The following is a 16,454-nucleotide window of genomic DNA, read 5'->3' as shown; positions in this document are numbered from 1 at the left end:
TGCTTGGTAAGTCCAGAAAATGTGAGTGGGTGGGGAATAAAGCAAGGCAGCTTTTATTTTTTCCCCCCAGCTTTATTGAGGTATAATTAATAAATAAAATTGTGTATATTTTAAAGTGTACAGCGTGTGATGATTTGTTAGACGTATACATTGTGAAATGAGATGACATGGATGAACCTGGCAGGCATTATGTCAAGTGAAATAAGCCAGACAGAGAAAAAACAAATACTATATGATCTCACTCATATGTGGAACCTTGAAAAAACTGAATGCATAGAAACAGAGAGTAGAAGGGTAGTTGCCAGGGGATGTGGGTGGGAGGGGATGGGGGAAGATGTTGGTCAAAGGTATAGCAAGGGAGATTTTAACTCATAATTATTACTCTCAGCTTCTCATGGGATGTCTCAATTTCAAACTGAGCAAAGAATAGGAAGCAGATTTCATTATCAGACACCTGAGCCCAGTGGTTCCTACAGAGCTGGAGCATTTATCTTTTCAAAGGTCGAGGGATAGCTTCAGGGTACTAGTGAAATGCCTTGTTTCAGGGAATCAGAGAGCAAGAAGTGGGGTAAAGTAGGGGTACAGAGGGAAGCCGTTCTATTCAGCCTCTGCTAGAGTCTCTCCATTCCAAGTCTCAACCCTTCAAGTGTTATTGATCATGCTGGCTCACACTGGAGAATAGGGAGTAGCTTTTTTGAGAATCCAGTAAGAAATCCATTGTGCTTTCCAGCCTCTTCACTTGTGCTTTCTAATTTGAATCTCTATGCTTTCTATGTTAGAATATGTTTCCCTATCTTTTCTTCAATGAGGGTAATTTCAGATTTCAGATGACGGAAGATGACTGCTATGATTCACAGGAGTACAATTTATTTTATAGAATGTTACAAGATACAAGGCATTACTTAGAAGACCCAAGGGAACAATTGGAAATTGCTTCTCTACCTTGTAGATTATTTAATGATAGCTGTTATGATGCGATGAGCCGATAAATGATTAATTCCTGCAGTTATTATGTGTACAAAAATCTAACTCCGAGATGGTTGATATGTTCCTCTTCTATGGTCTAAGGAAGCCACTTTGTAGACATGGTGTAATTGAGCTAGTGTGAGCAATTTTAAGTAACATTTACCAGTCTGATTTGGAAAAAAAATTTCTTTATTGTGGATCCTGATATTATTACAGAAGTAATATATGATTTTACTTAATTTCTCTGGTACCTACTCTCCCTCAAACAACTCTCTATCCCTTTTAATCACCCCTACCCAATAATCTGATTCTTGTCTCTAAGGTAGTCATACTTTTGTTTAAGAAATTTCCAGTCCTGATATTTGTAAGGTTGCATATTAAGACCCATTTGTATGACTGGCTTGAACTTCATGTCTTTCCACAAAGAATACTTTGATCTGTTTCTAGGATACCAGAAGAGCACATCTGCCTTTGCAGAATTGAATATGGTTTGCTTATTATAAGCCCCTAGATAAAGGGAATGTCAACCTAAATGCGATGGTACCTAGAGAACAGATTCTGTTGAGTGTGACTGAACAATGAATAAAAGCCACACCTAGTCAATTTGGGTGGAATGCTTGCTGGAGCAGGCAAGTTTGTTCACTCTATTAAACAGGTCTGAATTGACATTTGCCAGTATAAAAGTCCATCTCTGAAAGCTTTTTTGGCTTTATTAAGGAAGTTCAGCAGGTGAAACAAAAGGTGTGACTCCCTAGTATTTTTCAATGCAGTTTAAGAGAGATTGTTCCTGATGTTCCCAGCAAAAAAGTATAAGTTGAAGTATCCCCTTGCCATAATCATGAGGCAAATACAACCACTGTAGAAGAATATTAGAAAGAGTAGGCACAGTGGATTACCCTGAAGCAAAGCTAATGTTTTAAAATTTTGGTTTTACAATTAGAAATTTTAGTTATGAGGAAAGATTCTCCCTACTGAATGTGGTGTATGTATTTATAAAGTGAATATGATATTACAGGCTGTTAAAATGTTTTATTTGGACATTTTGCATATCTACACCTGTCCATATCCAAACTAAAGGAAAACCTGGGAAATTCCCCTAGTTTCTCTCTTTGAATGTGGTGATTCACATGGAAACAGATCCTGACACACAGGTGAACTTGACTCAGTAGAGTGTATTCATTTGATTATTTATATAGAGATTGTTGATTCAGCACATTTGAGGTTGCATTGGGATGTGCCAAGTCCTCAGGTTCTGTTGTATGCTATTCATGGCTGGCATTCCTGTGGCTAAGTTACCGAGTTCCAAACCATGAAGGCCATAAACAAGTCTTCCTCTCTAGGTTTTCCTTTATCTCAAATTGAATCATCTGATAGCTGCCTGGATCCCTCTCCACCTTTTTACATCATTTTCATAATTCTACTTACCAAATATATTTCTCATAAACAGGCTTATATGTTTATCTAACATTAATATAGTAAGGAACGAAGGTGATGTAATGCTTCAGAACCAAGAGAAAAAAAATAATAGAAAGTTCAAATAGGTACGAGGAAGGGAGATATACTAATTAATGAATATTATTTTTAGACTCATGTTTTTAATGTTGTTTTTTTCTCTTTTACTAAAGGGCTACAATGTATTATATTACTTGGGTTTATATTACTTATAAACTTAGGACTAGAACAATTTTAAGTGACTGGAGATAAAATTGGAAAATATTTATTTACTTTTTAATTTTTTTTTTTTTTGAGACACGGTATCACTCTGTGGACCAGGCTGGAGTGCAGTGGCATGATCATAGCTCAATGTAGCTGCAGACTTGTGGGGTCAAGTCATCATCCTGCCCCATCCTCCTGAGTAGCTGGGAACACAGGTGCACATCACCATGCACAGTAATGTTTTTTAAAACATTTTTGAATAGAAATAGAAATGTGATCTCACTATGTTGCCCAGTCTGGTACTGATTTCCCAGCCTCAAGCAATCCTCCTGCCTTGACCTCCCAAAGTGCTGGCATGCCTGGCCTACTTTTTAATTTCTGTAAGTCAGTCATTAAATGATATAGTACTTGAAAACAAGAGGACAAATATTCATATTAGACTTACAGTTTTTTAGTTCACATAAATTTAGTTTATTGACTGAAATATTTATGCTATAAAAAAGAGTAGTTTTGTCATGGCTCTTTTATTAACAATTATTATTTTAAAAGGTGACCCAGACATTATGTAGGTTTAATAGAAAAGAAAATTATGTCCATATTCTAAATTACCAGTCTCATGGTCAGTACAGAAATTATAACATTTTAATGAAGGTTCTGCAGCAGGTTTTTCAGTTCACCTACTCATGTAATGATGAATGATGGCATTTAGTTCTTTCATCTTGATGTGGTGACATTACATGTTTTGTAAATGATTTTTGCAAAATTTTCAAGTTAGGAAAGACAGGCATTATGTAATTATAAGGTTAATATGCTCTTAATGTAATTACAACAGTCATGATCATGTGAACTTCCGCATTGAGGTTGACCAAATCACATCACAGAAGTGCCTGGAGTGCTACCATGCCATGATCATCTGGATTTTACTACATTTTCTGAAAGATTAGACAAAATTTTACTTTTAGGTATATCAACTGAAGCCTACTGTAATCTGTTTGTTCAACTAACATTGTTTTTAAGGTGGACTTACCCTGAGACTAACATGAGGGATTTAGGGATGCTCATTTGCATGGTTTCCTTCCAAAACCCTGAGAGGGGTCCTAGCAACGTGTTTAAAATGTGTTTGTAAAATTTGCAAAATATATTCGTGTGTTTCATTCTTAAGGCTCCACTTCCCCACCCAGTGGTCTAAGCTTCAGACCCCACATATCCTAGATTTGCTCCTCATTGCAATTACTGGTCCAAAGTAGAGTAGTTATTCGGGCCTTTTGCTAATAAGACTGTGTATGTCACATAGCTTAAAGCTTCTTTTACGTTAAAACAAAATAAATCCCCTAGCAGTCCCTTTGCTGCTTTGCCCCATCTCTGTTAATAGACACTGTGAAATCTGCTTTTTTCAAAAGTTGAATGAAAATGCTACACTTTTGCAGCCAAACAGAGGACACTTGTACATGATATCTTCTTTTTTTAAATTTTATTATTATTATACTTTAAGTTTTAGGGTACATGTGCACAATGTGCAGGTTAGTTACATATGTATACATGTGCCATGCTGGTGTGCTGCACCCATTAACTCATCATTTAGCATTAGGTATATCTTCTATAGTGTCCAGTTTCTTTGATAGTCACAAATCTCAACATTCTCCCTTTATCATCCTTTATATATTCCCGTGAGATAAATTACATGTAACCTCCTCTATTTTGTGTCCTTCTCCTCTGGGGCTGGTTAGCTCAGTTAGTTGGAGCCTGGTGCTAATGAGACCATGGTGGCCTGTGAGCTTCACTGTTCGTGGTCACAGTGTAAGCTACAGCCAGCTACCTTGAGATTGCTTGCTGTTGATCACAAATGAGGTGAAGGCTGGGAGTTTGGTGGGCTCTGTGAATTTTTTTTTTTTTTTACCTGCAGGTTGGTATGGCTCAGTAATTTGTCAATGAGAGGAGACCTTATATAAAAACCTGTGGCTGCCCTACCACCTGATAATTAAAGTGGTACCCCCAAGCATTTCTAATTTGCCTTAATATCCTGTAATCATCTGTTAAATATTCATTTACACCCTTCTTTCCGTGGTCTTCTCTCTTGAACCACTCTGGATACCAGTCACATTAGCAATTCATTAATCACCTGGATTATACACATTGTGAATTACTTTGTGTATAAAAAAGTGTGAATTACTTTGTGTATTACAAAGTGTATAAAAATTACTTTTTAATACACTTTGTAATAAAGTTACATATTTTTATCTATAGTATCACTAAATCACTTTTTTTTAGAACTCTTAATTAGGTACCTTCTAGTATGGATTTAGCCACTCCAATTTTAAAAATACATACACATATGGGATTCATGTATGTACATATGTATGTATAAAATACCCTGTGCTTTTCATACTGTTTGATCTAGCAATTCATATCTTTATCAAAAGACATCTTAGGAGTAGCCATCTGCCTAAAGTCTTCCTCAGTGGAGAACAAGAGTGAAGGATTTATTCAATTTCTTTGCCACCATTTTTGAAACTACTTTTACTTCTTTTTGCACTCTGATTTTTAAATTGGGTTGATCTATTTAGTAAATCAAAAATTAATTAATGGTTTAGGAATCCCTTTTTATTCAATTCAGTAAGTATCGAGCATATACTCTGTGACAGGTATTTAAATGAGTAAAGGGTGGATAAAAAGATGATCAAGAAACAAACTCTACCCTCTAGGAATTCGTTATGTAACAAAAGTAAGATGTTGGATGAATATTTTCTGGTCCCCTTAATTTCTGATTTGTACCTGATTCTTCATATTTTTGTAGCTTTGGGCCTTTCTTTTTTCAACATAGAATTATCTTTCTATTAGCCATGCAAGGTTCTGTTTTGGTTTGTGTTGTTTTGATGGTGGTGGTGGTGGTGGTTGTGGTTGGTCAAACCCCTGATAATTTTAAACTCTTAGCCTACCTATTTATCTAACTTTCACTGACATGTTCATAAATAGTCTCCAGGTTTCCTGTGGGTTCCTTGCTTTGCTCAGTTCTTCCTATTTATCTCCCAAAAACCCACATTTTGTTTATACCCTTTGTTAAAACTAGATAACCACTTAATTCTTTGAACTACTTCAATGAGGTATGATTGACACACAAAAGCTGCACATGTTCAATGTATACAAATTGATGACTTTGGAGACAAACAGATGCTCATGATACTATTACTACAATCCATGCCACAAACTTGATTTTTTTAAAAATAATCTTTGTTTCCTACTAGAATACTAAAGTTAATTGAATTGCCATTATTATTACACGGTGGTCACCAACAAATTTTTAGGTCAATTCCTGTTCACCTCCTCAGGAACAATGTCAAAGTTACCCTGCTTATGAAGTGTCAATCATTTGCTCTCTTCCTAGGTGATGTGCTGATCTGTGTTTAGGTACTCCTTTATGATTCCTGGCCTGCTGTTGTATTTCTCCTCCCAGCAAATATGGGTAGCTCTGAACCATGACTTGTGTTCTCATTTGTGTTATTCTTTATACCTCTTATACTCACAATCACCTATTGATCTTTCAACTAACCTGCCTGCCTTCAATGGTTCCTCTTACTTGGAGACTTCTCTGATTAATAAGATCAGAAAATCCAGGTCTAGGTGAGGACAATGGTTCACTTTTGACCCATGAACTTTTTTTTTCTTAGCTCTCTCTAGAGCCATGGGGACTTATTCATTAACAAGTACGATTAGTACTTAAACACCACTATCAGCTTGCATCTGTTTTTAAAGTTAACTCTCAATTATTGAGAAACTAATTAACTAGTCTGGAGGTTATGTGGGTCTCCTGCAGCCTGCATTTTGGCCACTTCAGTCCCCACGGAACATTACTCAAGGAGTGTGGAAATGACCAAGCAAATACTGTGAAAGAGAGATTATTCAATTGTACTCTGTGTGAAAGTGAAGTCGGATGGAAACTAAAATTATGGATTTCAGTGCATTTTGGGATTATCTAAAGATAGAAATATGCATGATGACCGTAAAAGGAGCTTTCCTTTTATATTATATAAATGCTTGCAAATGAGCAATAAAATGAAGATATTATGACGCTAGTAAAATTTAAGAGTGCTATTTTTCTTGTATTAAAATTGGGTCAACAAATTGTTACCAAATGTTTACCCTTCTGTAAAAGAAAAAATATCTAGTCATTCAACTCTAGACAGGAACTCAGAGATGGAAGGCCCCGATTATTCTGTTGACCTTAGGCCAGGATTTTGAAATATTTTACATTCATCCAACAATAATTGTAATTGATCTTGGATATTTTTGAGGTAACTACAAATAGATCTAGGCTATTGAGGAGACACAAAGATTGATTTGGCATAACATTCAATTTTCATTTATTTATACTAGCTTGAGAAATAACCTGTTAAGTCACTGTTCCTAAAGTGTGTGTAAACTAGACATTTATTTGAGGCATAGTTTTGCATTGAATTGCATTGCCTCAGAATCCTTTAAGAGCAATCTGTGGTGGCTTTTAAAATTTTTACCTTTACAGGATTCCAACTACTATTTCCCCATTCTTAGTCACGGAGTAGTGATTGTTCTATAAACAAATAGTTAAAAATCCTAATCCTAATATTAGTAACTATGTAAAAGAACATTTTAGTGAATACCTTAGTATTGGTTTACAAAGCCAAACATTTTCAATTTGTGGAATCTTGCTACAAATACTAAATTCATATACATATATATTCATATATATGAATATATATGAATGTATATATGAATATATATGAATGTATATATGAATATATATATGAATATATACGAATATATATGAATATATATTCATATATACGAATATATATGAATATATATGAATATATACGAATATATATGAATATATATGAATATATACGAATATATATGAATATATACGAATATATATGAATATATATTCATATATACGAATATATATGAATATATATTCATATATACGAATATATATGAATATATATTCATATATACGAATATATATGAATATATATGAATATATACGAATATATATGAATATATACGAATATATATGAATATATATTCATATATACGAATATATATGAATATATATTCATATATACGAATATATATGAATATATATTCATATATACGAATATATATGAATATATATTCATATATACGAGTATATATGAATATATATTCATATATACGAGTATATATGAATATATACGAATATATATGAATATATATTCATATATACGTATATATATGAATATGTATATTCGTATATATGAATATATATGAATATATATGAATGTATATGAATATATATATGAATATATATATGAATATATATGAATATATATTCATATATATTTGGTGCTTTACTCCTGAAAGCGTTGGAGAATTTCATTTTTTGAAATCATTTAGAACCAAGGTCGGTGAACTTTCTTGTGAATGGCTAAATATAAATATTTTAGGCTGTGAGGTTCAAGATGCAAAGTTGAGGGTATTATATAGGTACTTATATAACAAGAGAGGAAACAAATATCTACAATTTTTTGTAATACAGCTCTACTAATGAACACAATGAAATTTGTGGATGGACACTGGAATAAGAGTTTCCTATAATTTTCATGTTTCACTAAATATTATTCTCTTATTTTTTTCAATCATTTAAAACTGTAAAAAACATTCTTAGATTGCTGGCCATACAAAAACACAGGCAGGCTGAATTTGGCTTATGGGCCCTAGTTTGCAGAGCCTTACTCTAGAACAGAGATTCTTAACCAGTAAGTAGTTCATAACCCCACACCAGGGGTGAGTGTCGTGGGGTCCTTGAACTTGCTGAGATCACAAGCAACATTTTTTGCATACATGAATTTTTCTGTGGACAGAGTCTGCAGCCTTTATCTGACTCTTGGAGAAGTCCTGGACTCAAAAAAGATTAGGAGCCAGTGTTGTCTAGATATTTCGTTAATTTTTAGGACACATTTCCTGAGTGTCTGATAGTTCCTAAGCAATCTGCAAGTCACTGGGAACTCATGGGAATTTCTACTGTAGGAGCTAATACTGCTAGAGACATGGGGATAAATAGTTGTCAGGTGATCTTATTCATAAAGTCTGTTGCCACCACCATTCTTGCTGGTTGACAACACTCAGAAAGATGAAAATTTACACCTGGTTATGGGAGGGACAGCCGTCTCTTTTCAAGTATTTAGTAAATAATTTAGGTTGGAATTTAAGTATCTGAAACATTTAAGTGTTCAGACCATTTCAGGCTGTAAAGATAAATCAGAGTCAGTATATTTAAAACCTTTTCCTTTACAATAAAAATTAACCCACAGATAGGTTCATGTTATTTCAACTGACATCAAGGGCTGAGATATATATAGAGACAGGATTAAAGTTGCTTATTAAAGCTGAGCTTCTGAGCTTGCAGGCTGCTTGACTTAACCCATGGCTGTTAGTCAACGCTAAGCCCTTGAATGTTCAAATTCATGAAATGGAGTAGTTACCCTGGGGCAGAGGTAGTGGTGAGAAAACAGAAATGTCCAACTGAAAATAAATAAGCCACTCAGGAGTTCCTGCCTCTGCCCCAGTATTGAGAATGGGATAGCTTGCTTCTTCTCAATAAACAGTGTTATAGAATGCATTTCATACTCAAGGAGGAAATAGTTATAAGAGCTAGGATACTAATTTTAAGATCTAAAGATAGCATAGTTTGTGGTGAAGCCTTAGAAAAATCTAAATACTTTCAGTAAGCCCTTTACATTTTATATGTAGACCAATCATTAATTTATAGCCTTTTTTTCCATACACTTGGAGCATATAACAAACCTAAGAAAGTTTAAAAGTATTCCAAAGAAAGCAGAACTTAGCTAGGAGAATTTCCCTGGTGAGTCACCTCAAAAAAGAAAAGAAAAAAATTACAGAAGTAAAAAGCTACCATAAACAGAAAGCATTGCTTTCAAATACATTAGGCTTCAATATTGTTGATTGATCAGCATTTATTAGTGATTAATAACTTTTTAATCTGGAAAATTCACCCACCTCAAGGTCTTTCTTTCAGTTCAAAAATTAATAGATGCAATAATGGTCCTGCTCATTTTTGTAAAAGGCAAGAGCAAAAAGTATGCAGGAGAATGGGCTGGTGGCTTCAGTGAGAAATTTACCAGGAAAGTCAGAGACAACGAAAAGTCAAGTGAAGAGCACTATCGTGTGCTTCAAAAATGGAGTTTTTCTCATCAGAGATTCTTGGTGATCTTGAGACAACTATGAATCATTACATTGATAAAGTCTGCCTTATTGCGGAAGCATGCCTGGGTGGCTGTTTCCAGAAGATTTCCTTCTCATTATATAAAATCATGTCACATCAGCTAGTTCCTGAGCTTCACATCTCATTCCATGACAAGTATCCCGTATTCCTGTAGTCTATTACATCATAAGAGCTAGTTAGACTGGGTCAGCCCTTGGCTATTTGCCCCCAGACTTTAGAGTCCTTCTCCTGACTGCACCATCATCTTTCCTGGCACCTGGCGTTCCCTTTCCACTTAAGGCTCTTGGCAACCATGTCTTTCCTACTCACCCTTGTGAGTCTTGCCAGTTTTTTGGTGCCAGATTCTTTCTGCCCTTCCTAATGTCCCAATCAGCTAATTTGATAAACTCATCTAAGGTAGAATGCTAATGCGGGAGTGCTTCCTTCTAAGCTGAATATGGTTTATAACAGAGTCTTCTTGGAATGCTGTGTGGGTGACAATTTCAAGTCTGTGTGGGGGTGAGGCAATGAGTATACATTGCCCTTCACTTTATATTCCACAATTTGTATTTAGACTTGTTTCTATTAATGTGACTTAGCAGGTATGGGCACAGTTTGGCAAATGCAACAGATTCGGGGGTTTTTTCAAGTGAAAAAATTTTATAAAGCAAGAAGGAACACATGCAATTAGTAATACACAATGAGACACCACCAGTTTCACAATAACTAACTTGTAGAGTCATTATTAGAAATATACTACATTTAGTCATGATTTATTATTCATTCATTAAGCTTTTAAAATGTATCATTGAGTATATCTGTCAACCAGTCATTCACTAAGTGTTGGGTACTATAGGGGAGACGAGAACTATCAAAGGAATAAAACCACATTGACAAGAAAAGATACCCACATGTGGAACAAACTGGAAAACAGCAAAGTGATAAATAATATGGCAACAGATAATAAAGGAAATACACATATTAAACTTTTTGAGTCCAGGATCTTTGAAAATAGAAAAAGCAGTAATAGCTTTTTGCATTTCTGAGGTTTTTTTTTTTTACAAGTTACTCTAGTTTGTGTACCATATAATCCTGTTATCTTATCTCTTCCTGCCTAACAGGGATTCTTGTAGCATTTTTAGTGCCTTCTTTTGAACTATGAATATCATCTGGCCCCCTGGATAAAGACAAGGCTAGGCAAGTCAGATTAGCTTGTGAAACAGGACCTCTAGGATGACTACAGTAAACAATAATTTCTTGTACACTTAAAAATAACTAAAAGAGTATAATTAGAGTGTTTGTGACACCAAGGAATGATAAATGCTTGAGGTGATAGATACTCCATTTACCCTGATGTGATTATTACACACAGTATGCCTGTATCAAAATATCTCATGTACCCTATAAATATAGATACCTACTATGTACACATAAAAATTTAAAAAACAGGACCTCTGATTTAAAAAAATAACAAAATATAATGGACCATACTAAACTCATTTTAGGTAGATATTAAAGCACTCACTTTTTCTAATTTATCACTTTCTTCCTCAACTCCTTGCTGTGTTCCATAATTGTCAGTGGGCCAGGAAGACAGAAGCACAGCCAGTATTTGGTAGTACAGGTGGGGCCTGTGGTAGGACAGGCAGCCTTACAGCCAAGCAGTATTGATGGTGAAGAGGAAAGAGGAAGGAAAGGGACTGAATGCAAAGGCCATGCCTGTGTAAGGAAACAAAGAAGATTGTCCATATGTGTAATGTCATTGGTGACATGGTTTTTAGGGAATAAAGAAAGAGTTGGAGGAAACACATTTGGAACAGACTAGCAGTGAGATTTAATTTGGATAATTCATGACTGTTAAAATCATGTGGCTTATTTTATGAGCTTACCAATAAAGTTACTACGTAAAGAGATTTGTTGGTTTAAAAGCAACTCCTCTATGGGAATTAGTATGAGGCTAAAAATAAATCAGAAGAAAACAATAGTAAATTTTGATGTGGCATAAGTAATTTTGATGTTTCTGAAAAAATACCTCTTTGTGTAATGACAGGAAGAATCTTTACCTCTAACATCTTTTTTTCTCTTTTAAACATACAGGGTTCTTTTCCTATGACTCCATCACTTCCAGCTAATCCTCCCATGGCTTTCAATCCTTACATACCACATCCTGGGATGGGTCTCGTTCCTGCAGAACTTGTACCAAATACACCTGTTCTGATTCCTGGAAACCCACCTCTTGCAATGCCAGGAGCTGTTGGCCCAAAACTGATGCGTTCAGATAAACTGGAGGTATTTGTGAACATATATATAAATACCTGTAGAATAGATATTAACCTTACACATAAAGCAGTATTCTCAGAGCCCAGTGTGTTGTGTTTTAAATAAGAGAACCCAAATTTCTTAGCTTATAGGGTTGTTAAACATTTTAGTACTGCAATCATACCTTGTTATAAAGTGCATTGATTCACCTGTATGGTAGGTCAAACAATATGTTAAGTGTACCCAGCCATAGACTGTGCAATGGCACAGGAAGCTTCTGTGGGAATGTTCCTTTTACCTAGGCTCCAGCTTTCAGAAACAGATTACTATATTTGTTAATGAGTCTCTACTTGCTAGAATAATCAAAGTGGGAAAAAGTAGACAATATAACTCTCTACGATTGCAGAATGTAAAGCTATATGAACACAGAAGGTAAATTAGTCTCATAGTGCCTCAACTTTTTTCTCCATTTTGAGAGTGATGTGCTAGGCAGTAAATAACCCCGATGCCTAAGAAAAGAAAATCTGAAAGAAATTTCAAACAGCTTTTTGATTTATTGAAGTCCTTCATTCTTCTATTGTTATTCTTTGTACATTGAAATAACTAGTCTTTCCTTACAAAGTCAGCTCCATTTGCAGCCGCTTAAATGCCTAGTAATGTATTGTAATATAATCTGATTGTACATATAACTCAGTTATGGTTCACAAGTTGACTTTGGAAAACCAGTGCATTATGGTGTGATAAAGACTCATCTTGGACTTAAAAAAACACTAATTATGCTTAAGGCTGTGTATTAACTGGAGAATTAAAACTGGTTTTCAGTAATACTTTTTTAAACATTTTTATTTCAATGTAAGGACAACCTCCTTTTGGGGAGAATAGAATTTTTTTCTGGGAATAGAAATTCTGTCTGTTTATATCTCATAGTGAATATGGCTTTACATTATTCTTTATCTTTTTAGATTTGTTCACACATAATATATTCAATGTATATATAATTACTGTTACATTCACTAGCAAAATAAATAAAAGCCAGTCAGCTTCCAGTCATCAGTGTGATGCGTGTGTATGTGTATGTGTGTGTTCTAAGGTTTGCCGAGAATTTCAGCGTGGAAATTGTACCCGTGGGGAGAATGATTGCCGCTATGCTCACCCTACTGATGCTTCCATGATTGAAGCGAGTGATAATACTGTGACAATCTGCATGGATTACATCAAAGGTCGATGCTCGCGGGAGAAATGCAAGTACTTTCATCCTCCTGCACACTTGCAAGCCAGACTCAAGGCAGCTCATCACCAGATGAACCATTCAGCTGCCTCTGCCATGGTAAGAAAAGGCCTGCACTTGTGGCCTGTTTCAGAGTAAATGCTTTGTATATTCCTCAATTTATCTAATATCCTGTAACCATACTCATGGATGGTCATGAGAGGACCTTAATATGAACAGTCAAGGTTATAAGCTGGAAAAGAAAGAACCTATTTATTCTACTTTATTTACTAAGATTTTCTAAAGATAATTATTTAAAAGCCTTACTAATGCTTTTAACCTACTGTGCTCTTTCTCCCATTTTCAGAGTAAGGGTAAATTATATAATTTAAACAGTAAGTTATTTTTGAGTGCTTTTATAGTTTCACTACCCTCAATATCCTAGAGAGGCAGAAAGTTGCCTCTGCTCTGTGAGCCACTTTCATGGGCCCTTTGCTACTAACATCCTTAATGCCTTTCAAAAACACAGCACTTAAAAGATAGGGTATTAAGTAGGTTGTAATTTCCTAAAGGTTAAGGCCACTTTTCCTCTCTAGAGGCATAGTATCAAGGACAGCAGCCTGCTTAGTCTGGGGGGAAATTTCTACGTGATTGGGAGCAGAGGCCTGACTTTGGGTTTTTTGTTGTTGTTGTTGTTGTTTTGTTTTGTTTTGTTTTGTGGGGGTGGTTGTGTGTTTTTTGTTGTTGTTGTTTGTTTTGAGATGGAGTCTCACTCTGTTGCCCAGGCTAGGGTGCAGTGGCGTGATCTCAGCTCACTGTAACCTCCGCCTCCCAGGTTCAAGCAATTCTCTAGCCTTAGCCTCCTGAGTAGCTGGGACTAGAGGCGTGCACCACTGCTTCTGGCTAATTTTTGTAGTTTTTATAGAGGCCGGGTTTCACCATGTTGGCCAGGCTGGTCTTGAACTTCTGATCTCAGGTGATCCTCCTGCCTCAACCTCCCAAAGTGCTGGGATTACAGGCATGAGCTACCGTGCGCAGCCCAGAGTCCTGACTTTTAAGTTGCTGTAGAAAGCCAGTTTTGGGGGAACAGTTAGTGCTGCTTAGTAATACTGAAAGGTAGGAAGCAGGAAAAATATTTGTGTAACACTGCAGTGTGATCACTGAGAACCAGGAATTCTCGTGACTTAAGTTTGCCACAGCTGTCCGTTGTTTTGATGTGCTGCTTGCTATGTCTTTCTTTTTCTCCCTGGACCTTTCCTTGTGTAATAAGGCATAACAGCCCCAGTAAAGGACAAAACCCACAGGAAACCTCATGTTCCCTGGGTGTGGAAAAAGCACTGACATGACCCTGAAGCCCAGGAGATGCACTGTGAGCTAAATCTCCTCACAAACATTCATAGTTTGGACTCCCATGACAGAGACTTTGCCTATTCACAACAGAGAGACACTTATTTTCAAACATCCCTATTAAGAAGGTTTTCCTCATACTGAGTTGAAATTTATCTTGCTGCAACTGGAACTTCACAAAAGAAGTCAGTCCCTGTTCCAAGTGAGAGTGACTCTCATGTCTCCTGTCTAAGCCAAATACTGCAAATTTTTCCCACTTTTCCTGGTAGTTTATGGTTTCAAGGACACAGTACCATTTTTGGACTGGCTCCACTTTTTGTCAGAACTGAACTCATTACGTCGTGAAGGATCTGAGCACCAAAGTAGAACAAACTTACTTTCTCCCTTGATCTGAACAACATAATCTGTTAATGAATGTTAAAAAAGACTTTACCAAATTCTTTTTGTCTTAAATACTTTTGAAGGGGTAATTATAAGCTATGAAAATAGCTTCATATGCATCTGTCCATTTCTGATTATTTGAGTGTGTTTGATAGAATGCATAGGTTACAAGTCAGCCTCAAATTTCCATGTAGAGAGCTAAATATTATATCATAGGCCTTCAATTGTTACTTGTGAATATCAATATAAAATTCCCTTTTAAGTAACTGATCACAGCAGGGTCTTAGCAGTGAGATCAAGTTGGCTCATAAGAATTTGATAGAGGTAAGATTAAATAAAGGAGGGCTTCATGAAGAAATTCAAGCTTTTTATATTTTTAATGATTCATAGTGGACATGCTTTATAAAAGAGACATTTTTACCTTGTTCATGTATATAGCTCAGGTTGAGTTCACAGAAAGCAGCTTGTATTTAAAAAAAAAAAGAGAGAGACATAAAGGGTTGATACTTAGTTCATCCACAGTCTCACACCTCTTCGGCAGGTTTATGAGTTTAATAGTACAATCACCACCCAATTGGAACTGGGCAGTGACCCATCAGGATAAACCCCAGCCATAAATAAACAAGCAGTACTACCTTACCAGCGTCTACCTGTTGAATGTTCATCTAGGTTTCACCCCAATTTGTAGTTTACTAGGGAACATAACTGGTTCTGATGATCATACCATGCTGCCAACTTTCAAGAGAAGGGGACACTCCCCATTTATACCAAAGGGAAATCTTTTTAACAACCAGATAAGTAGGTCTTCTGTCTTAGTTAAAATGTTCAGCAAAACCATTTTCTCCCAATGGTAATAAAAGGCATTCGAAATGATAGATTTTGTTTTATGGTTTATGATTTTAGTCCTGACCTTTGCCATCTGGTCTGCTGGGATAAATTTGGAAATTTTATATCTCTAAAGCTACTCAGTTTATTTTATCTCACTCTTCTAGCATGCTTTTCTTTATTTAGGTGAAATGAAAAGCAGATCTGTCACAGTGTGTGCACTGACAGTAGAGTTCCCAAAAGAAAATAGAGATACCTTGAGACCCTTGTTATCCACAGGAACGAGGTCATGGCATTACCCTTTTGGACACATGGTAGGATAGTTACTCAACACAAGCATTCCTGTTTCCTTAAGAATTTGGAGCATACCTAATTGTTGTTGCTGGGACATGTTTTTTAAGTAACGTGCAATTTGCTGAGAAAAAAAAAATGTAAAGTAATGTTAAACTTCTCCAAAGAATCTGATCCAGGGGCAAGTTTCACTGAGTATTATAAGCACAGTGGGATTTTGAAAGAACTGTAGACATGAAAGGATGGTTTAAAAATGCTAATAGGTTTTAGAATTAAACCTTACAA

At 35.6% G+C, this 16,454-nt stretch overlaps 1 protein-coding gene and 1 long non-coding RNA gene across 14 annotated transcripts in view; one reads left to right on the top strand and one right to left on the bottom strand.

The window, feature by feature from the left end:
- The window catches only part of LOC129395456 (uncharacterized), a 212,115-nt gene that overhangs the window by 25,808 nt on the left and 169,853 nt on the right, over positions 1-16,454 (bottom strand). The gene's annotated exons all lie outside the window — the stretch shown is intronic.
- MBNL3 (muscleblind like splicing regulator 3) overlaps positions 1-16,454 on the top strand; it is a 120,558-nt gene that overhangs the window by 85,624 nt on the left and 18,480 nt on the right. For all 13 annotated transcript variants that reach the window (XM_057301200.2, XM_063601609.1, XM_003814489.8 and 10 more), the window contains 2 exons: positions 11,957-12,148; positions 13,209-13,445. In XM_057301200.2, coding sequence (XP_057157183.1) covers positions 11,957-12,148; positions 13,209-13,445 — 429 coding nt within the window. The remainder of the gene's footprint in view (positions 1-11,956; positions 12,149-13,208; positions 13,446-16,454) is intronic.

This window comes from Pan paniscus, chromosome X, assembly GCF_029289425.2.
Source record: "Pan paniscus chromosome X, NHGRI_mPanPan1-v2.0_pri, whole genome shotgun sequence".
Taxonomy (NCBI): Eukaryota; Metazoa; Chordata; class Mammalia; order Primates; family Hominidae; genus Pan; species Pan paniscus.
The sequence above is the reverse complement of the archived record's forward strand: the minus strand, read 5'-3'. Positions and strand labels throughout refer to the sequence as shown.